The sequence below is a fragment of the Cydia pomonella genome, chromosome 27 (assembly GCF_033807575.1).
Source record: "Cydia pomonella isolate Wapato2018A chromosome 27, ilCydPomo1, whole genome shotgun sequence".
Taxonomy (NCBI): domain Eukaryota; kingdom Metazoa; phylum Arthropoda; class Insecta; order Lepidoptera; family Tortricidae; genus Cydia; species Cydia pomonella.
In genome coordinates, this window is record NC_084729.1 from 6,716,998 (window position 1) to 6,740,414 (window position 23,417).

The window sequence follows — 23,417 nt, forward strand, 5'->3', positions numbered from 1 at the left end:
CCGCTTGCCGCCACGCTACCCGCCTCGCCGAGCGCTCTGTCAGGCGCTCACCACTCAGGCAAAGAGAAGTAAGAAGATCAAGAGTGTTCACTCCATACAACGGTCTTGTTACCAAAAATACTATTATTTTCGTAGTCTACATCTAGCGTCAAGTAGCGGAACTCTCAGTACTGCTACTCGACAATAGATGTCGTGGCAAACAAAAAGTCTAATGCTCAACGATTTTCCGCTAATATTATAACTGGAGTAACCGGAACTCAATTTTCAACTCCTACGCTTACACTGGTTATAATATTAGCTGAACATTTTTCACGCATTCTTAATTCTCTTTGCTTTGACTCAGGTCAAGCTCTACATTCACCATCAAATATATCGGAGTGGTCAGGGCATTTATAAATATCTGAACATAGCCTTTATTATCATAAGAATAAAGTGCATGTTCTGATGTCAGTAAGTAACCAATACTTTATTGTACGAAACAAGGGTAGGTACAGCAAATACAATAATTGAAAGTACAAAGGCGAACTTATCCCTATGAGGGATCTCTTTCAGCTAACCTAAAAGTAATGAAAGAATATTACATGGAATCATGAGCAGTTAGTTTTAAGCTAAAACTTAACTAAGTTTGTGTTTGTCAGGTGGCCGCTATCTTCGAGCCCTAACCCACCATCACCACAAGCTGATCTGATGGTCCACCTGCCCCAGATCCGCGAGGAACACCAGAACTACATCTCCGAGCTGGCTTGCTACAGCAATGAAGTGAGTTATAGGTCTGCCACTTCAACCAGACGGTTGAAGAATCGATACGGTTGAATACTGTGTGGTTGAAAATTTGACTGCATTTGAAACTAGATTTAGCCCCAAACCTTGACGGCCTCTTGGACCTTGCCTACGAAACAGGAGTTCCTGGGTTCGAATCCTGGTAAGGGCATTTATTTGTGTGATGTACACAGATATTTGTTCCTAAGTCATGGGTGTTTTCTATCCCCCTTATTCATAAACGTGTACCAAAGTTACGATGCCGCTAATAATCGTTTGTCCCTTTCCATCATACCTATACGTCGGAAAAGGACAAACGATTATTAGCGGCATCGTAACTTTAGTACACGTTTATGAATAAGGGGGTATGTATATAAGTATGTATTTATCTATATACGTATCTACGCATAGTATGTGCAAGCTTTGCTTAGTTTGGGGCCAGGTCGATCTGTCTAAGATCGTCCCCAAAATATTTATTTAATTACGTTTTTCAGGTAACAACAACGTTCAAAGAGGCGGGCTCGGATGCCGAAAACAAGGCAGTAACCGAGCTCTGCCTGCGCGGCCTGCAGCTCCTCTCATCTTGGTGTTCGGTGCTCACCGAATTATGCTCGTGGAAGCTGCTGCATCCCACCGACCACGCCAGCAACCCGCGCTGCCCGCCCGACGCCGAGGAGTACGAACGTGTGAGTCTCAAAACACCCCACAAGTGCTAGAGATTCTGTATTCTCAAGAGGCGATTTATGGCGTGAAATGTCTTGTTTTATTAAGTTCTACAACATGTTTACCGGACTTCCAAAGGGAGGAGGGTAATGTTTTTCGAATGTATGTATGTATGTCTGTTTCTTTGTGGCCTCCTGTAGCCTAAACGGCTTGATGGATTTTGATGTATGAGGAATCGTTACATTCGTCTTGATCATGGGAGTGTCATAGGATTTGGGGGTAACTAAAGTAAAAAGTAATAAATAAAAATAATAATTATAAAAAAAAAACAACCCGACTGCACACTAAAAAAGAGGAAAACAAGCCCCACAAAAATATTGTTGTTGATGGTAATTATCGCAGGCGGGGACCAACAGAGGGTTACTTATAGTCATGTTGGTTGTTGGTCCCCGCCTGTAATAATTACCATCAACAACAATATTCTTGTGGGGCTTGTTTTCCTCTTTTTTAGTGTGCAGTCGGGTTTTTTGTTTTTTAATAATTTTTATTTTTATTTTTTTATTTCTCTTTTTATAAAGGTAGATAGATACTAGACGTAAACCGGGTAATGTTGATCGACTGGCCCGCGCTTAAAATATAACTAATATAAGTGAGATCACTGTATCCTACCGCCAACATTGTACAGTCTAAAAAGTTGTGAAATATGTTAACTTGTCCACAGGTAATAGTGTGGCAGCACCACCAAAAGCATCATATTTTTCATTGATATTTGTATTTTATGTTGGTGGCGCTTTAACATTGTGTAGCTGTCCAAGTCCGTTGATGGTTAAAAAAAAAAAGAAACAAAAAAAATATTTTGTAAGTAGGCCTCAAGGGCTCTTTTACAAGTCAGTAAACCTTTTAGTAACATTATATAGTGACATAAAAATACATAACATTTATAAATACAACAGCCAATACCTGGGTAAACATTACATTATAATAATCTTAAAATAAATAATTACTACAATGCAATAGAGATGTATAGTCTCTATGGTTAAAAATACATTAAATCTGGAGATGTAAAAGGTCCCCAATGTCAGAGTACTAATACTAATAAGATTTGGAGGTGTAAAGTCTCTCCAAGTGTCAAAATAAAATTCATACTAAATAAATAAACCGCGTCTGGACTGTTAAGCTAGCAGTCTCATAAACTAATGCTACAGAATACATAACTAATATGTACCAAGTGAAGAATATTATACAATATTACAGAGACGTATAGTCTCCGCGGTTAATACATTAAGTTTGGAGATGTATAAGGTCCCCACGGTCTGAGCTAGTAATAATGACATTAATAAGATTTGGAGGTGTAAAGGCTCTCCAAGTGTCCAAGAATGAAAAAATAAAAAAAAGTGTATGAAATACATGTTTCACTCCTAGCTAGACAGACTCTAATCCCAGTCGTTAACACTGGTAACAACTTGGTGGTAACTAGTGGGAATAACCGACTACTGACATTTGATGTTATGTCCACAGGCGACCCGCTACAATTACACCTCAGAAGAGAAGTTCGCCATGATTGAAGTGATCGCTATGATCAAAGGCTTACAAGTGCTCATGGCCAGGATGGAGACAGTGTTCGCTGATGCAGCCAGGCGGTAAGGATGATGATTATAATTAGTTACAGTGCACGGTTATAAGCTACAGTGCACGCACACTCTTGCACTTTGTAGGTTCTGCCATCTTGTGGTCTAATTCGGAAACTTAAACTTGACATACACTTAACGCTAATAAACAAGGGGCTCCTGTGCTGTCCTCTACAGTTCATGCACGCTCCCTATATGGCGAGGGGCTTGGAGGCAGGCGCGGTTTATTTCGCTTCCTCGGACGTATAGAAAAATTACGCCATGATTTCATGTATTTTTTTGTCGACAAAAACACTCCTTTACCGCGGTATAATAAAACATTTTTGTTTACTTTGTTGACTGACTGTAATATATGGTCAGTCGTTAGAAGTGTTAATTGATAATTCTCTAGTAATCCATAATTGATTTATTAATGTCAGAATAATTGATGTCTACGCTCGTTCAAGTTGATTATTTCTCCATAGATTTTGTGTAAACTTGTTTATTGAATCGCCCTTACATAATACGCTACCGGCATTTACGAAATTACTGCCTTAATTCTTTGGTCTGCCTTAGAGACTTTTTGAACGGATGCTGTTTCAGATCCATATATGCTGAGCTACAAGACTTCGTGCAACTAGTTCTACGTGAACCCCTCAGGAAGGCGATCAAGAACAAGAAGGACCTCATTCGGAGGTAAGAAATTAAAAGCATCATCAAGTGATGCAGTTGAAAACGATAGTAAATCATGAATTTTCTATATTCCATGGACCATTATGGGTCATTACCTATGAAATTGGCGTTTTGTATGGAGAACTTAAACGAAATTCGATTTTTCATACAATGAATTTTGCGGTTTATTTTGTGATGGCATTTTCAAACCAAACAAAATTTTTGCCAGTAATCTGAGACATTTTTAAGGCACATTTTCTATCTCATTTTTTTTTTAAATCTGTCCCACATACATACTCAAACCGGCAGCACATGACAAGAGTTGTTTTCAGGGCGGTATTCTGAATACATAAAACAATAAAAGTAGCAAATAATTGTATGTAAAATCGTTGTTATGTAGCGCACTAATGAAATAAAAAAATACTTCGAAGTTACTATTAAAATAAATAAACTATGACATGACTAATACTTTTGAACAAAAACGCCAATTTCATAGGTAATGACCCAATATATTGATATAGCCGTCAAAGAAATATTACTGTCCACAGGCATTCTTATAAAAAAATCAGAAGAATGGAGAGCTAGGTACTTATAATGGCATCTAAACGGTGAGGATATAGGATTAGACGGCCGGTTTAAAAATTTTCGATTTTCACTTTCCAATTATTATTTTTAGTGCCACAATGAAGCGCTGGTGGCCTAGCGGTAAGAGCGTGCGACTTGCAATCCGGAGGTCGCGGGTTCAAACCCCGGCTCGTACCAATGAGTTTTTCGGAATTTATGTACGAAATATCATTTGATATTTACCAGTCGCTTTTCGGTGAAGGAAAACATCGTGAGGAAACCGGACTAATCCCAACAAGGCCTAGTTTATCCTCTGGGTTGGAAGGTCAGATGGCAGTCGCTTTCGTAAAAACTAGTGCCTACGCCACATCTTGGGATTAGTTGTCAAGCGGACCCCAGGCTCCCATGAGCCGTGGCAAAATGCCGGGACAACGCGAGGAAGAAGAGATTTTTAGTGCCACAATTCGCAAAGTAGATTCAGCTCAAACACACACAAAAACACTTACTACATTTATCTTGTCAATCTGCTGTTGTATCCATTCTGACGTGGCCCCTATTTCAGTATAATAGTATCCGTGCGAGAGACCTGCGGGGACTGGGCCCGCGGTTGTGAACCCCAACAGGACCCGGCGCTGAGAGGGAAGAAGGACTCCGAGGCTGGCTTCACCATCAAAGTGCCCAGAAGGAACGTCGGTAAGATATTATTGTTCCTCTCTTTCTTTCAGTTTAATAGTATCCGTGCGAGAGACCTGCGGGGACTGGGCCCGCGGTTGTGAACCCCAACAGGACCCGGCGCTGAGAGGGAAGAAGGACTCCGAGGCTGGCTTCACCATCAAAGTGCCCCGAAGGAACGTCGGTAAGATATTATTGTTCCTCTCTTTCTTTCAGTATAATAGTATCCGTGCGAGAGACCTGCGGAGACTGGGCCCGCGGTTGTGAACCCCAACAGGACCCGGCGCTGAGAGGGAAGAAGGACTCCGAGGCTGGCTTCACCATCAAAGTGCCCAGAAGGAACGTCGGTAAGATATTATTGTTCCTCTTTCTCTTTCAGTATAATAGTATCCGTGCGAGAGACCTGCGGGGACTGGGCCCGCGGTTGTGAACCCCAACAGGACCCGGCGCTGAGAGGGAAGAAGGACTCCGAGGCTGGCTTCACCATCAAAGTGCCCAGAAGGAACGTCGGTAAGATATTATTGTTCCTCTCTTTCTTTCAGTATAATAGTATCCGTGCGAGAGACCTGCGGAGACTGGGCCCGCGGTTGTGAACCCCAACAGGACCCGGCGCTGAGAGGGAAGAAGGACTCCGAGGCTGGCTTCACCATCAAAGTGCCCAGAAGGAACGTCGGTAAGATATTATTGTTCCTCTCTTTCTTTCAGTATAATAGTGTCTGTGCGAGAGACCTGCGGGGACTGGGCCCGCGGTTGTGAACCCCAACAGGACCCGGCGCTGAGAGGGAAGAAGGACTCCGAGGCTGGCTTCACCATCAAAGTGCCCAGAAGGAACGTCGGTAAGATATTATTGTTCCTCTCTTTCTTTCAGTATATCCGTGCGAGAGACCTGCGGGGACTGGGCCCGCGGTTGTGAACCCTAAGGAGACCCCGCTCTGAGAGGGAAGGACTCCGAGGCTGGTACAAATAATATTACTGGTGGTAATCCTCATATATAATATTGCAATTTCCACGGTGTATACGCGCAGTGTAGACAAACAGACAGACAGTAAAATAAGCTTGAAAAAAAATAGTGACAAAAAATGTTGACTTTTGTATGAGTTCTAAATTTCCTGCTACCTAAAGGTTGTCTGGAAGAGATTGCTTTTTAGCGATAAGACCGCCTGTTGTTACCTGGTTCTATTTTCCTTTAAAATTCATTTGTAGTTTTACATGTATGTAAAATGTATAATTGTTGGTGCAATAAAGAATATTTACTTACTTACAATACAAGGCAGTCTAACATGTTATCTGTGCAGTTCCACTTCTCTAAGAGACCAAATGCACGTTATTAAAATACCCAACACCATATAGGTGTGCCTGTAATGTTTTAACACTTCCTCGATTTCTCCAAAAACCATTTCTCGAACGCTATTAGGCTAATCACTACACTTTATAAAACAAAGTCCCCCGCCGCGTCTGTCTGTGTGTATGTTCGTGATAAACTCAAAAACGACTGCACGAATTTTCATGCGGTTTTGACCTATCTATAGAGTAGTTATTAGGCGGAGTCCACACAGAGCGAGCACCAGCGCTCTGTGTGGACTCCGCCTGTTGAGGAATGTTTAGGTATATAAATTGTTAAGATTTTGTGTAACCCGTGCGAAGACGGGGAGGGTCGCTGTTCGATGTTCGATGTTCTTAGTGTGTTTCAAAGGTACGATTGGACAGTTCCTGGACTTATATTTGTGTAATTCCGTTCGAGAAATGGGCCTCAGGTGGCCTACATCACATCTTGTCATGACAACATTTTTATTAAATGACAAAAAAATCCATATCAGTTGAAAATATCGGTTTATTATGGTACTGTTGTACTTTGGACTCGAGGTCCTCAACCCTCTTTTTTTTTAATGTTTAGCACCCATCCGTTAGTTAGCCACACTAACTATACTTTATATTTTTCTTTTAGGTCCATCTTCTACCCAGCTCTACATGGTGCGCACTCAACTCGAAGCCCTGATCTCCGACAAATCCGGTGGAAGACGCACCCTCCGCAAAGACCTGGACGCCGCCACCCTCTCACAGATCGAGGCCTTCCACCGGCAGAGCTTCTACTGGAACTGTCTGCTGAATCTCTCAGGTATAGTTCAGCTCCTGGTGTATATATTGCTGGAACCCCTGGTCTCCGCAAGGACTGTGAAGCATCCACCCTGGCAAAGATCGAGGCCTTTCACAGCCAGAGCTTTTAGTGGAACTGTTTGCTGAATCTGTGAGGTATAGTCCAGGTGTACATATAGATAAATGCAGGTCGTCATGCAGCTGTAGGTAATTGGTCTCCAGAAGTCCAGACCTGGGCTATAACCCCGAAAATCGAAGTTCGTCAATTGCGGGCACTTTTCTCTGTCACTCTAATTACGGCTTACCGAGAGTAAAAGAGAAAGATCCCCGCAATTTGCGAATTTCGGTTTTCGCGTTAGGCCCTCTGTATCTATAGCCCAGATCGAGGTTCCGCCTCCAGAGGACTCTACTGGAACTGTCTGCTGAATCTCTCAGGTATAGTTTAGCTTCTGGTGTATATACTGGTGGGGCTGCTGGAAGCCCTGATCTTGGGCAAGTCTGGTGGAAGACGAACCCTCCGCAAAGACCTGGATGCCGCTACCCTGGCCCAGATCGAGGCTTTCCACCGGGAGAGCTTCTACTGTACTAGACTTCTAACTACTAACTACTAGAGTATGCTGAATGTCTCAATTGTTGAGGTGAGAATTGTAAGAAACAATTAAATTAGATTATAAATTATAACGTAATTATAATCCGTCTAAATGAAGGCAAAATGCAAGAAATCTAAATGAAACAAAGTGAGGCAGCGCCATCATAAACGTCTCAGTTTATGGTGGTGCAAATAATAAATAATACGGCATACCCGATAATTTAGAAAGTTAATACTAAAAATATCAGACACTGTTTCAAATACAACGATATTCGATAAATCGTATGATTTGGATTTTCTAAGTCTATTAAGCCAGACATTTTTCCAACAGACTCCCTGCAAAAGTGCTGCGACCTATCCCAGCTGTGGTACAGGGAGTTCTACCTGGAAATGACCATGGGAAGAAAAGTCAACGTAAGTACTGCTTTATGTATATATTGAAATAACCATTGACAAACAGCACAAGTATAGAACATTACTACAGAGGCCGGGAAATAAGGGACCGACGGCGAAGGAGTTATAGATATTAGAAACTTAGGGAACCTTTTAAGAGGAAAGGGGATGGCTGCTTCTCCATACAAACGTTGGCCCCATTTTCCTCCCTGGATATTAACATTATAGAACATATTTTTATGCAATTTGATCATACTTACGCCCCTTCCTTCCTTCTTCCTTCTTTCCTTTTTGCTTTTTGACCATAGCTATGCCTCTTCGTTACATATTTTTATTTTTTTTATTGTTATAAAAATTAGGAGCGAAACAAATTCAATACAAAATTTTAATAGGTAATTAACAAATTCGAAAAAAAAACGAGGGGGGCATAGCTGTGGTTGTTATACGTCTAATTGCATAGTTGTACATTTCAATGCAAGTGTGCAAAGTGTGTCTTTGTTTACGAGTCCCGAGAGTGGAGTCGCCTACGACTCGTAAAAGACGCGGGACAAGTAAGTAATGACACTTGCACACGTACATTGAACGACTTTTTTTGGTACATTTGCGAAAAAACCATAATTATGATTGTGTCGATTTAACTCGTGTCGATTTAAAACACTCCCTTCGGTTGTGTTTTAATTATCACCACTCGTTGCGAATTTCATTTTTTCTGCACTTGTATCGTAAATAACTATTTCGATAATGTTAATATCTAGATAGGAAAATGGGGATTACGTTTGTATGGAATGGTGGTTTCGGGGCGACCCTGTATTAGGCAGTTACTATATTCTGTTACCTCGACCTACATATAAAAAGTGCCTTACACACTTATAAAGGTTGAAAGTACTCTTATAAGTTTTTTTTAATAAAATAAAACTGTTTGAACTTATTTAATAACGACAATAAATGAATGTCTACCATCAGTCGGTTTTATAAAAGCGTCAATATATTTCACAAGAGAACAACTATCGGGTGCCCTCGGACAAGGAGTGGCGCTGACACACCCTGCCACGGAACTCACACGAACGCAGAACCCCATTATACTCCCAAGCTGCGTACTTCGCACCGTTCTTAGCTCTCTTCATATCCGCCATAACTTCCAACAAACATGCACATTGCCAAGGATTTCTGTGCAAAGTAACAGCTACCGCACGGTACGGTGGTTGAGTAATCACTGACGCAAAGTTAGGAGGGAGAAAACTTAGACGATTACTTTCAAGGAACAACTGGCCAAGATTCCTAAAGGCGTTTGGAGATATGTAATTTATTAAGTTGTTATCCAACCATATCGTCTTTAAGGAGTTTACTTTGAATAAAGAGCTGGAAATACTCGTTAATTTGTTATCACTCAAATAAAGACTTTCTAAATTAATTAAAGGTTTAAACACGTCCGGGGAAATATATTCAATTTGATTGTCAGTTAAATATAGATCCTCCAATTGAACGCAAGCGGAGAAAGTCCTGCTGTCATTAATAGATGTTATTCTATTGTTATCTAAATACAATCCTTCTAGATTAGGGAATAGTGAATAAGCACCGAAAACAGGTATATTACGGAGCTTATTATTTGATAAAAAAATATAAGTAACATGTGAAACTGGAGTGAAAACCGCTGCGTCTATCTCTTCTACGTTATTTTCACTTAAATGTATTTCTTCCAGCTTAGGAACGGTAGTGTTAAAAGCGTCGGGTAGTAGATTGGTGATATTGCATTTCTGTAAGTTGAGTAGGGTGACGTCGTCGTCTCGCGTAGGTTCGAGGACGCGTCCGCGGCCGTCCCAGCCGTGCTTGCACTGCTGCCATGTGGCGCGGTCGCTGGTGGTGGGCGGGAGCGCCAGCAGCAGTAGCGTGAATACTGCGACTGTCACGGGGCCGGCGCTGTCTGTAACACGACATATATACCTTACGCATGTGGATACAACAATATAATAACATTTTGCAGTACATATGGTGCTACTTTAAACTTAACAACCGGGCCATATGTATTATAAAACGTTGTACGATACATCCTATCGTAATGTAATAAATAAATATTATAAGACATTATTACACAGTAAACTCAATAAGGCTCGTGTTGTGTTGTGTGTGTGACTTAGACAACGATATATATAATTTATAAATATTTATAATAACTTAAATACATAGGAAACACCTATGACTCATGAACAAATATCTATGCGCATCACTCAAATAAATGCCCTGACCAGGATTTGAACCCGGGACCATCGGCTTCATAGGTAGGGTGGTTACTCACTAGGCCAAACCGGTCGTCAAATATGTACTGCTGTTAAGGTTTTGATTTGGTTACGATACGACTTTAACAATCGCTCACGCTGATTAAAGCGCGTGAAATGCACTGATAGTCGTGTCATTAGTAGAGCCCGGAATTTTCGCGGCAAAACGAAAGACTGCTGCAATATTGCTAAAATAATGTAAATATATCCTAATACCTATAAATTATTATTTTATTCCCTATTTAGAAGTATCCTTGAATTTGGCATTTTGGCAGTATAGTTTGGTCACCTCAGTACAAAGTTCACATTGACCGCTTGGAGAGGATATAAAACATTTTCTTAAAATCTAGCTTACAGGACAGGTACATACATTGAAAATTCAGGATTAGCGGCAAGCACTTTTGTGTCCCTTCTCTCCTTAATCGTAGAAATTATTTAGATATTATGTTTTTGTTTAAAATTCTTAAAGGTACCATCAACTGTCCAGATCTCCTAATTACTGGTGACGTTTGGTTGTCCACGTCTCCCCTTATGACCTAGATCTTTATTTCTTGTGAGCTTTTCTCGCAAGAAATATTCTAGGCATACCTTTTTCACGCGAGCCCCAGTTTCTATGATAAAAAGTCGTTCGATATTGATCCTTTTAGTAATTCGATGTCTAGTCTAAAAATGCTAGTGAAACGTAAACTCTTTTAGTAAGTACTTATTGTAGCAATACGTCTCGACATATTAATGTACAGTCAGGGACATTGAGGATGGGTTTCTTTGTGTGGCAATTACTACACAGAGTGGTCAGTTTTCACTGTCCGTAATTGTATAGTTATTTATTACTACGTTGCTTTTACCTATTATTTATTTTGTAAATTTGTGTTTAATTAACCTCCAGGCCTATTTGTGCTATTTCTCAGTTTCTGTACATTGTGTACAACATATGTAACATTTCTATTATGACTGTTTGTGTTCACAGTAAAAAAAAAGTTTTTTTTTTATATACGTCGGTAATAATATTCGATATCGATAAATAAATGGTTCTGAAACTAGCAAGATTGTGAGTCTTTTGATTTGCGGCGAAAATTCTGGGCTCTGGTCATTAGGCATCTCACTCGCGCTTATTGGTATGCGTGAGATGCACTACGAGTCGTGTTCGTGTCAAGATTTAATCATTAAATCAAAACTTTACAAGATAACAGATAAACCTAAAATGATGAGTTCATTCGTATCTGAATTCGGCCCTATCGATAACACGTTATTTTCAAGCGAAAGCCTTCACCTTTCTGAATATCATGGCAACTTGGACCCGGGTATGTCCTTAAACTACGTCCAAAAGAGAGGTATGGGCAATGTGAATGTCATCTCGCCTTGTGTGGTAGGGCACAGCACAGCAGATGTCATTCCAGATCTAGAGCAGAGCCCAACTGGGGAAGTACCTCCACCTTACAGAAAACCGCAGCCAAATAACACTTGACCCTACTCATAGTGTTGTGTTCCTGCCGGTGAGTAAGGTTGCCAGAGCTCAACGCGGGGGGGTGGGGTTAGGGTCGGCAACGCGCATGTAACTTCTCTGGAGTTGCAGGTGTACATAGGCTACGGAGACTGCTTACCATCAGGCAGGCCGTATGCTTGTTTGCCACCGACGTAGTATATAAAAAAAAAAACTGCTATTTGCAGCCTTTTTTGATTAATTTCAAATCATTCTATATGTATATATAAATATGGATATAGTAACTTACCTGAGATAACCGCCATGGTGATATGGCAAAGTTAAAAGAGCATAGGTAATACAATTATTCTGGTTGAACTGCGAATTGTGAGTTGCACGCCTCAACTTATACAAACGAAACATACACAGCGAGGTGGCGAGTACAGAGACACATAAATATTTGAGACTTGACTGTAATTTTCTACATAAACATTGTTGTACATACAGTGCCATTATCAGGGGTCGTACAAAAAGTGCGGATGACGTCAAACCACTTATAGGATGATTTCAAATAGTATTTTTGATTTTCATAAACAATTATCACTTATCATTTATCAACTTCTTTATTAAACGATATCGCCACTTGAAATGAGTAAGTACGTTTTTGACTGACACATTGTCAATCAGATGAACAATAAATTGACTTCGTTATTGTTTAGCTATTGTATCTTCACGATTATATTTAGCTAAAATTTATATTTACTAATGTATAAGAAAACGCTCTAAAATGTCATCTTTACTCGAATATTGTGGCAATCCCACAGACTTGTTCTAAGTAATTTCAAATAATTATACCTTATGGTAACAACCTGTACTGTATTATTAATTCCATGGATTTATTTACGATTATTTTGTTACTTCATTAATACTACTTTGTTACTACATGTCACACGGAAGTTTAAATACAAACTCAAACATCATTACAACATTCAAGATTACGTCATTTTTACGTCATCCGCACTTTTTGTCCGACCCCTGGCCATTATCTATAGTTTTCCCGTACCAAAAACTATAGATACAATGTACAAGATTGCCTGTGACATATCAAAAGTGCGATGAAAATCTGAATGATGTTAACTTGTTAAGTGTCATTGGAAGCATTGAATTAAGAAATAGTATTTAATTGCGTAAATTATTTGCTTTTCTAATCCTGGGACTCATCTACCCCTACTCAGAAAAAAAAGCCTTTAAATGGCTTAGTCGTTTATCGAATAAACCCATCGACTGGCTTCCCCCCTGTGCTGTCAACGCGCTAGGACACCCAGTCCTTCACTTTAAACATAAATAAACAATATTTGATTCTATTTTTACGAAGAGAACATTGAAAATGGCATAAGCGTTCCTAAGCGCTAATCTCTTGAAGTGCTTTCGATAATAATTTATAATCGAAAGCACTTCAAGAGATTAGCGCTTAGGAACGGGTATCAGCTTACCCGTATTATGAAATGTTTATAAATCCAAATAAATAAATAAATAAATATTATAGGGACATTCTTACACAAATTGACTAAGTCCACGGTAAACCAAGAAGGCTTGTGTAGTGGGTACTCAGACAACGATATATATATATATAATACACAAATACTTAATTACATAGAAAACATCCATGACGGAAGAACAGATATCTGTGTTATGACACAACAAATGCCCTTACCGGAATTTGAACCCAGGATCATCGGCTGCATAGGCAAGGAAATGAAAGGGTTTTAGTTGGCAAGACCTTTGGTAAGCAAAGCCTTACGAAATACCCCTTCTAAAACCCTCGAAAGGGATACCGGACCGGTCCCTAGTATAATCTATGACATAACCACCCACCGTATCCCCTGAATACAGCTTGTCGAATTTTCGAACCTTACGTTTTGGTATATTCAAAAGAGGTCACGTCACGTCGTTTTATTTGTAGTCTGTCTCTTTCACACTTATGAAATGTTCAAATACTTGATGGCTTCCCTTTTGCACATTTCAATCGTCTTTTAGCATAAGCGTCATTCCAGATGTGTGGTGCTAACTGATTCTAATAGTAATAGTATAATAGTATTGTAGATATGACTTGTCAATTTAATAGCATAACGCCATCTAGCGTCTAAAGCAGACGCTTTCCATATAGATTTTCGTAAAATGATCTGACTGATGCTCGATTGTACTCGCATAATTATATTGCTGTCCCGCCCATATGATGCCAGTTGTCAATGTCACTGTGCGAGCTTGATAACAATATAATTATACGCGTGCAATACAGAAAGCAACAGGCGGGTCAATGTACGAAAATCTATGTGGAAAGCGTCTCATCTTTAGTGAGAGTAGCGCTTCAAAACCTTAACCTTCTGAACGCCAGACGGTGAAGGAATATGCCATGCCCCGGACACAGGTGATCACGATTATTTAAGCGAAATTGAACTTTACGGAGTCCCGCGTTAGTCCCTATTGCATTGGCGAAACCTCGGCGAAACTGTCGGCTGTAGCCGTCGTTGGCGTCCTTGGCAAGTCTTTCAGATGTCGGCCATAGCCGACGGTGGCGGTCAAAAGGTTAATACGTCAATTTTCGGAACCGCGATGTCACTGATGCCAGGCCACCTACCACAAGGATGGGTTATGGAAACTACCTGTCATTATTATTTACTGGTCGCGGCTAGTGTTTATTTTTTAAATACGGTATCACTCTTAGGTCACCAAATTGAGTGATATGAATAATGGTCATGACCTTGTTGAATTATCTAACAGATATACAAGTATGTTATTGTGCATTGTATCATAACAATTTTTTGCAATATGTAGTACATTACTATAGAGGACGGGAAAGGAGGGGTTGCAGGTCAAGTAGATATAGACGGTCGAGCGTAGCGAAGTCGGCTAGGCACGCGGCCGGCAACCCGAGAGCGCCGAGATTTGTATAGTGCTTTTCTCAAACTTGCAATGAAATACTAATAAAAAAAAATATATGATGATGATGATGATGGTTGCTTCATGTCCTAATGTGATAGGTTATTCAGTGCGTAGGGTATTGAAGGGGAACAAAAATGTGAATGATTATTTTGGCACTACGACGCCGTTAGGTACGCTTTTTTTCTTTCTTCTTTATTTATTTTTTATTTTTTGTGTTTTTTATTATTATTACTTTATGGTTTTTTATGGTTGCATGCCAAAATGTGCCATAATTTGACGTTTAAAAATAGAAGAAGGTTGCCTTAGTAGGTTGCTTACAGGCCTAGGTGTGTAAGGCTGTATGAAATTCCTTTACATTCACTCATCGCACCTGATATGTGGTATTTCCGGGCCTAATTTCATTACAAGTTGGAGAAAATATACTAACATATACATAACTTCTGTCCTTATCCATTTTCTTTCATACATCTGTCGCCCGTCGTCCTGTCATATACCTCTTTTCAAAATCATAGGAAAACGACAATATAAGTTGTTATAAAAAACTATAACTTTACTTCCATTTGTATGATATTGATCCAAACAATTGAAACATTTGCCTTCCAGAAATGCACCGTCCGCCACCAGCACAACGAAGAGTGCAACGACCTGATCACCATGGAGAAGCGAATCCAGTTCCCCATCGAGATGTCCATGCCCTGGATCCTGACCGACCACGTCCTGCGCAGCAAGGAACCTGCCATGATGGAGTAAGTTCAACGCCAAAAGTACCGCAATCAGTTCTTTTGCCTGGTCCTGGTTTGATTGAAGTCCTCATGCGGCTCGGCCGTCAGCTTCGAACATAAAACACCGCTGCGCCCTGACGTTCCAGGCCTTCGGCTCGCGCGGACGCGAACCTCGGCTTAACGCTCTAGACTCGAGACCCCAAAATAAAATAAAATGCTCTGGAAAAAACAACAAGAAGCCTTGAAACTCTACTCAAAATTGTTTAAGTGTTTAAAAGCGCACGGCCATCTATGAAATTATATAGATATTGCGTTCTAACTCATTCATAGCGTGGCAAGCCATTTCCGTCAATAGAATAACGCGACATATTTAAGAAATGTAATTTGGATTTTGCGCCTTTTTCTACTGACATAGTAGGTTTGCCAGAGTATATTCACATTTACATCTGTAAAACTAAAACTGAACTAAACTAAAACCTTTTTTTTCTCAACAGATACGTGCTCTACCCGCTCGACCTGTACAATGATTCGGCCCAATACGCGCTGACCGTGTTCCGCAAACAGTTCCTGTACGACGAAGTAGAGGCGGAAGTAAACCTGTGCTTCGACCAGTTCGTGTACAAGTTGTCCGAGCAAGTGTACGCGCACTACAAGCAGCTCGCCGCCAGGTACCCATACCCACAGGCACACCCCATCCCGACTGATCCCCCAACAGGTGCACAATACGCGCTGTGTTCCACACAGTTCCTGTACGACGAAGTGGAGGCGGAAGTGAACCTGTGCTTCGACCAGTCCGTGTACAAGTTGTCCGAGCAGGTGCACGCGCACTACAAGCAGCTCGCGGCCAGGTACCCATACCCACAGGCACACCCCATCCCGACTGATCCCTCAAGAAGTGCACAATACGCGCTGTGTTCGACAAACAGTTCCTGTACGACGAAGTGGAGGCGGAAGTGAACCTGTGTTTCGACCAGTTCGTGTACAAGTTGTCCGAGCAGGTGCACGCGCACTACAAGCAGCTCGCGGCCAGGTACCCATACCCACAGGCACACCCCATCCCGAGTGATCCCTCAAGAAGTGCACAATACGCGCTGTGTTCGACAAACAGTTCCTGTACGACGAAGTGGAGGCGGAAGTGAACCTGTGCTTCGACCAGTTCGTGTACAAGTTGTCCGAGCAGGTGCACGCGCACTACAAGCAGCTCGCGGCCAGGTACCCATACCCACAGGCACACCCCATCCCGAGTGATCCCTCAAGAAGTGCACAATACGCGCTGTGTTCGACAAACAGTTCCTGTACGACGAAGTGGAGGCGGAAGTGAACCTGTGCTTCGACCAGTTCGTGTACAAGTTGTCCGAGCAGGTGTATGTGCACTACAATCACCTTGCGCTAATTGTACTAACATTTTTTAATACTACCAAAAAAATTTTTTTTTTGTTATTAGCCTACTTTAGTATTCTCTTTTTGTTAGCTTGCTGTTAGGCAAAGGCCTCCCCTCAGTTTCTCCATTCGACCCTGTCATTGGCATTTTCCCACCTTTTTGTCCATTTTGGATAGAATGCGTCCACGTCGTTACGTCATCTCCTTTCTAAAATAAATTTCCTTTTTCATGTCTTTTTTAAGAAAGATCTAATTTTTTTAAAATTTATACTTAATTTTGGATTCCTGGGTGCGCTTAGTATATCGACAACGTACCTACGGATGCAATCGCAGCAAAATGGAAAGAAATACGAATAAAGTCGTGTAAATCATGTACACTCTGTTAGATTAGATAATTTAGTTTAAAAATATACACGGTGTTTATTTAGCCACCTCCAATAATTTACGAGGTGGATATATATGTCATGCTGAGCAACTTTTACTATGGGACCAACCCCGAAATTGCGAAAATAAACTGGCTGTTTATGGGAGAGTAAATAGTTACTTGGGCAACTAGAGAGGAAAGTTGGTATTTCTTGCGAGGGACTCAAAAACACGAGATGTAAAATAACTTTGCTCTCGTGTGACACATACAACTTTTCACCTCAGTAGTGAGAACATATTAAAGGTAAAAAAATTCAACATCAAGTAAAGTTAACCACATTTTTTTTTTGTCTTTTTTTACAAGGTATAAATATAATCGTTTGAGACCACATTTATTTACAATCATGAATGAAAGGCATTATTATTATGACAAAAGCTTGTCTCACTCCTTGGAGTGAGGAAAGTTGCACTTTCCACACTTCCCGGAGTGACGAAAGTAGGCTTGTTCGAGCTGCTGAGGTGAAAATTTTTTTTCGCGACAACATCGGGGTTGGTTCCATAGTAGTTGCTCAATATGACCTATATATTCAGCACGTAAATAATTGCAGTTGACTAAATAAAGCGTGTAACTTTTAGCTAAGGTGTGAACCGTTTTGCGCAGTATGCTGCTGGACAAGCGTTACCGCGCGGAGTGCATGGCGCGCGGCGCGCCGGCGGGCCCGGCGGCGGGGCGCTACGCCTCGCTGCTGCGCCAGCGCCATGTCGCGCTGCTCGGCCGCCACGTCGCGCTCAGTGCCCTGGTAAGTCGCTGTGTTTGGCCCCGGGTCCGTCCTTAAGTCCCATATTTTTTACAGAATTTTGTTTATTTTAGTCATGGTTAGCGGTAGAGCCGTTTGATTTTTTTCGTTTTTTCAATTAATACAAAAGTTAGGAGCGAAAAACAGGTTTCATACAAATTTCGGAAGGCTTCTAACTCTTAAAATATTGAAAAAAAAAGGGGTCGGACATACCTATGTGTAAAAATAATCATAAATGTTAGTATCCAGTGAGGAAAATGGGGACTGCGTTTGTATGGAAAGGCGGTTTCGGGGCGATAGTCCCCTTTCATCTTAAACTACTTCCAAAAGAAAGGTATGCGCACTTTGAATGTCATCTCGCTTTAATTATGTGGTAGGGCACAGCACAGCGGATGTCATACCAGATCTAGAGGAGACCCCAACTGGGGAAGTACCTCCACCTTACAGAAAACCGCAGCCAAATAACACTAAACCCTCTTCCTAATGTTGTGTTTCTGCCGGTGAGTAAGGTTGCCAGAGCTCAACGAGGGTGCGGAGTGTGAGAGTCGGCAATGGCATATAACACCTGTGTAGTTGCAGGCCTCCATAGGCTACGGCGATTGCTTACCATTATGCGGACCGTATGCTTGTTTGCCACCAACGTAGTATAACAAAAAATATCATTCTCACATTATTACGCCACAATGATTGCTTTCTAAAGATTAACATTTTTTTTGCTGTATTCACTGCACTTTCTGCTAAGAAACACCACTTCGTCTAATGTTTAGCTCATCGTGCACTAATGTCAAAAAGAAGTACCCACTTAGGGCGGCACGTATTGCAACCCTATGAGGTACAGAACATTACGGCCCAAAGAATCTGGAACTTCCTGGATTCCACGGGCATTAGTCTCTGTACGTGTCCCACTTGGATGGTTGTTCTTTATACCACAAGAACTGGCCGCCTTATTTTCTTTTGCGCTTTTATAGTTCACCTGTATGTGGTCATTCGCAGCTGTCGTCTCAATAAGTACGCCTATAGAGTCAGACCAAGCTAAGTTGGCACCGTTTTTGATAGCCCAGCCTGTGAAAGTGTTAAGTGCACGTCATAATTTAATAGATGTTTGACGTTTAAAATAACACTTATTGTCTGGACTATCAAAATTGCTGCCAACTTATCCTGGTCTGACTCTAGTAAGAGTCAGTCGTAATAAAATCTTATAGTTTCTTCCGGTTTTTTTCTGCCGGTGAGTAAGGTTGCCAGAGCTCAACGAGGGGGGTGGGGTTAGGGTCGGCAACGCGCATGTAACTCCTCTGGAGTTGCAGGTGTACATAGGCTACGGAGACTGCTTACCATCAGGCAGGCCGTATGCTTGTTTGCCACCGACGTAGTATAATAAAAAAAATTTTTCGCACTTAATAATCATACCGATCCGTAACTTTCAATGTATATGTATAAATTCGGCGATAGTTATATGCACGTATATATATTATTAAATTTTTGGCGGGAACCTTTTTTTAAGACAATCTTAGTAGTAATTATACTTAAGTGTAATTTATGATACTTACCCACTGTTTTTAATTTTTAAGCATCAATCACAACTTTGTCGCATGTGGAATTTACCGAAGTAATTATTACACTGCTCAATTCGAATACATGCATGTCATTTATGTTTAGTATTGGTGTAAATAATTGTTGGTAAACCTTAATAAATAAAAAACAACGGGTTGCACTCCGGGAGTGCCGGCAGAAGTGAAAACTTGAATATTAACGTTGTGCATATTTGATATTTTGGAATGGTTGGGGAATAAGTATTGCACAAATTGCTTTAATTATCAGTATAAAAGTACTATCATTTATGTGGTATTATTTAACATTAAAAAGTTTATCTCAGAAAAATCAACTTCCATCCATATCAGGTCACGTGTCCGTCTTACAAATTTTCAATCTAACGAATCTGTCGGTCACGTGACCTGTCGCGAGCTTAACAGTTTTTCCCCATCACAAAAAGTGCACAGAGCCGCTAAAGAAGTTTTCACTTAAAAAAGTCTACATATAATAATAATTTTTTCATCGGTGGTAATACAAAACACCATATATTTAGTGGTCCTTAATGACTAACCAGGCAATAACGATGTTCAATAGTAACGTGTTGATTTGATCAGGTGGCCCAGCGGATCAACGCGGACATGCACCGGGCCCTGGACGCGGCGGTAGCCAAGTTCGAAGCCGGTGACATCACAGGTGTCGTGGTAAGTTTACAATTTGGTTTACATCAAGGTAAATAGGTTCTTGGCAGATACTAATTGTTTAACACACTTCTGAATTAGCACTTCAAGATTAGACTAGTTCAACACCAGGATAAAAGGCGTACACGGAGAGAGGCAACACAATTTGCTGAAATTATGTGATGATGTCAATTTGCTGAAATTATGTGATGATGTCAATTTGCTGAAATTATGTGATGATGTCAATTTGCTGAAATTATGTGATGATGTCAATTTGCTGAAATTATGTGATTGGTGTCAGTATGGCCCGCTTTTTAATGATGTTTCTTGGTATTTCACTTTACCCTACTACTATTACACAGTGTAAAATGAGGAAAACGAAACATTTTAACAGTGTATTTTAGTCTCTAAATGTGATCAATTTAGACTAAAATGTCATATAAAGTTTTCTGGTATTCGCCTAGTTTCAGAGTTAATACTAATAAAAAAAAAAACTTCTAATTGTATCTTAGTGCAAAACGCCTTTTTGATGGCAATGATGCCATTATCGGGCGTAGTCCAAATATCCTTATTGATAGATGTCAGAGAGTGAAAAGGAACCTTTGCAAAAACTAGGTTTTACAATAAATATCGCAAAAATTTAAAGTTTTATCATAATATTAACTTTCTAGGTACACATTCAAAAATTAAAAAAAAAATTTTTTTTTGGCGATATTTACTTAAAACTCATATATCATTTTTTCCTTCTTTTGGCCTCAGAAGTGCGTGGTTATAATCGTGTTAGGCCGTGTATAAACGTCATCATTCTGTTACAATGTTTGACGTGATATCCAATTAATAATCCCTTTGCAATTTATAACTCACAAAAACATCCACTTCCATAAATATTATATAAATACGAGATACGATATAGTTTTGCAAATGATAGTAAGCTTATTTAAAAAACGTGCATCATTTATGACGTTACAATTAAAATTTAATGCATTCATTGGTAATTACACCAGTTTTCCACCAGAATGTAACGTCAGTTACAAATTCTTTCGAGTGTTCTTACATTAATTAAGCAAATTTAAGTGTCTGTATGTCTGGCGTAGCCCCACAGGTAGATATCTGGATTCTTAAATTTGCTTTATTAACGCATGAAAGAATTGGTAACTGACGTTACAATCTCGTGGAATTTCCCTAAGGGATATTAAGCGCGATCTATATAGATCCTGTCATTCACGAAGACAATGTCATGTTATTAAAAGTTAGATTTGACATATCTGCTCGACATCCTGGATGACCGAACTTTATTGTTGCTTAAAGCCTCAATTACTTCCAGGAACTGGAAGGCCTCATAGCCGTGAACCGCCTCTGCCACAAGCTCCTCAGCCGCTACCTGGCGCTGGACGACTTCGAGAGTATCCTCCGCGAGAGTGACCACGGAGTCCTGGCTCCATACGGCCGCGTCACTCTCCACGTGTTCTGGGAGCTCAACTACGACCTACTGCCGAATTACTGCTACAATGCGGCCACTGACAGGTCAGTACCGGAGTGTACTCGAGCCTTGACTTATATCTGGTGACTCAGAGCATCCTCCGCGAGAGTGACCACGGAGTCCTAGCTCCATACGGCCGGGTCACTCTCCACGTGTTCTGGGAGCTCAACTACGACCTACTGCTGAATTACTGCTACAACGCGGCCACTGACAGGTCAGTACCCGAGTGTACTCGAGCCTTGACTTATATCAGATGACTCAGAGCATCCTCCGCGAGAGTGACGACGGAGTCCTGGCTCCATACGGCCGGGTCACTCTCCACGTGTTCTGGGAGCTCAACTACGACCTACTGCCGAATTACTGCTACAACGCGGCCACTGACAGGTCAGTACCCGAGTGTACTCGAGCCTTGACTTATATCTGATGACTCAGAGCATCCTCCGCGAGGGTGACCACGGAGTCCTGGCTCCATACGGCCGGGTCACTCTCCACGTGTTCTGGGAGCTCAACTACGACCTACTGCCGAATTACTGCTACAATGCGGCCACTGACAGGTCAGTACCCGAGTGTACTCGAGCCTTGACTTATATCTGGTGACTCAGAGCATCCTCCGCGAGAGTGACCACGGAGTCCTGGCTCCATACGGCCGGGTCACTCTCCACGTGTTCTGGGAGCTCAACTACGACCTACTGCCGAATTACTGCTACAATGCGGCCACTGACAGGTCAGTACCCGAGTGTACTCGAGCCTTGACTTATATCTGATGACTCAGAGCATCCTCCGCGAGAGTGACCACGGAGTCCTGGCTCCATACGGCCGGGTCACTCTCCACGTGTTCTGGGAGCTCAACTACGACCTACTGCCGAATTACTGCTACAACGCGGCCACGGACAGGTCAGTACACACAGCGCTCGAGTGTACTCGAGAATAAATACTTCAACTTATATCTGCACTCGCTTCGCTCGGATCGCTGGAATGTCTCGGATAAAATGGGTTGTTTAAACTCTCGTAGTTCCATAAGATCATTTCGTTCGGTCATCTCCCTCTCCCTTTTGCCAGCTCTTATTTGTTCCTATGAGTTTAGGGAATTAATTATTGTAATTTGGTTCAATTATAAACGATTTTATAGATAGATGAAATAAAAAATATTTTGAACACAATAAAACATTGTTTTACATCCATAAAAAGGATTCCATAACATTCCAATAGATAATGTATTGAAATTAGTCGTTGAAATGACTGGTATTGTTATTTTTAGAGTTCTATACCTCGAAAGGAAAAAACGGAACCCGGGGCAATAAACAACATGTGTTACTGCTGTTTATGTGTCCTGTGACTCCAGCGTATTAACATGAAAACATTATAAAATATAAATAAATGACAATTTTCCAATCATACTTACACGGCTATCGGCATGATGTATGTACTAATGTTATTTTACGCACCACTTATTAAATAACTGAAATATACAATAAAAAACATGCACTGCTCTTTACTAGACTGTCTGTTTCGGTAGTTAAATAAATGTGAACAGGGTTTTTATATTTCAGAATCTGTTCCATATATTTCTGGCTTTAACCTATTTTATTTAATCGTGTAATGTTTTCATCTACCCTCAAATAGCTAAATATTGCTTCTCGTCTTAGGTTCTTTACTAAGTATTACAAAACTAAATTACTATTGATTAAACAAATCGTCCCGATATATTCCTATTAGTAAAATAGCACGATTAAAGTAGCTTCGTTGTTACGTTGAGTAAATATATCGTAGTAAAACTTTTAAGTTTCGACACACCGAGTTAAATTAATTGACTTGAACA

The 23,417-nt window shown here is 40.8% G+C and overlaps 1 protein-coding gene across 1 annotated transcript in view; it reads left to right on the plus strand.

Annotated features, from left to right (window-relative positions):
* The window catches only part of LOC133532670 (cytoplasmic FMR1-interacting protein), a 97,242-nt gene that overhangs the window by 55,439 nt on the left and 18,386 nt on the right, over nt 1-23,417 (plus strand). Inside the window, exons 9-20 of the mRNA XM_061871434.1 lie at nt 639-759; nt 1,254-1,445; nt 2,941-3,062; nt 3,633-3,725; nt 4,828-4,958; nt 6,883-7,053; nt 7,952-8,034; nt 15,253-15,395; nt 15,866-16,039; nt 17,776-17,914; nt 20,056-20,142; nt 21,443-21,642. Coding sequence (XP_061727418.1) covers nt 639-759; nt 1,254-1,445; nt 2,941-3,062; nt 3,633-3,725; nt 4,828-4,958; nt 6,883-7,053; nt 7,952-8,034; nt 15,253-15,395; nt 15,866-16,039; nt 17,776-17,914; nt 20,056-20,142; nt 21,443-21,642 — 1,656 coding nt within the window. The remainder of the gene's footprint in view (nt 1-638; nt 760-1,253; nt 1,446-2,940; nt 3,063-3,632; nt 3,726-4,827; nt 4,959-6,882; nt 7,054-7,951; nt 8,035-15,252; nt 15,396-15,865; nt 16,040-17,775; nt 17,915-20,055; nt 20,143-21,442; nt 21,643-23,417) is intronic.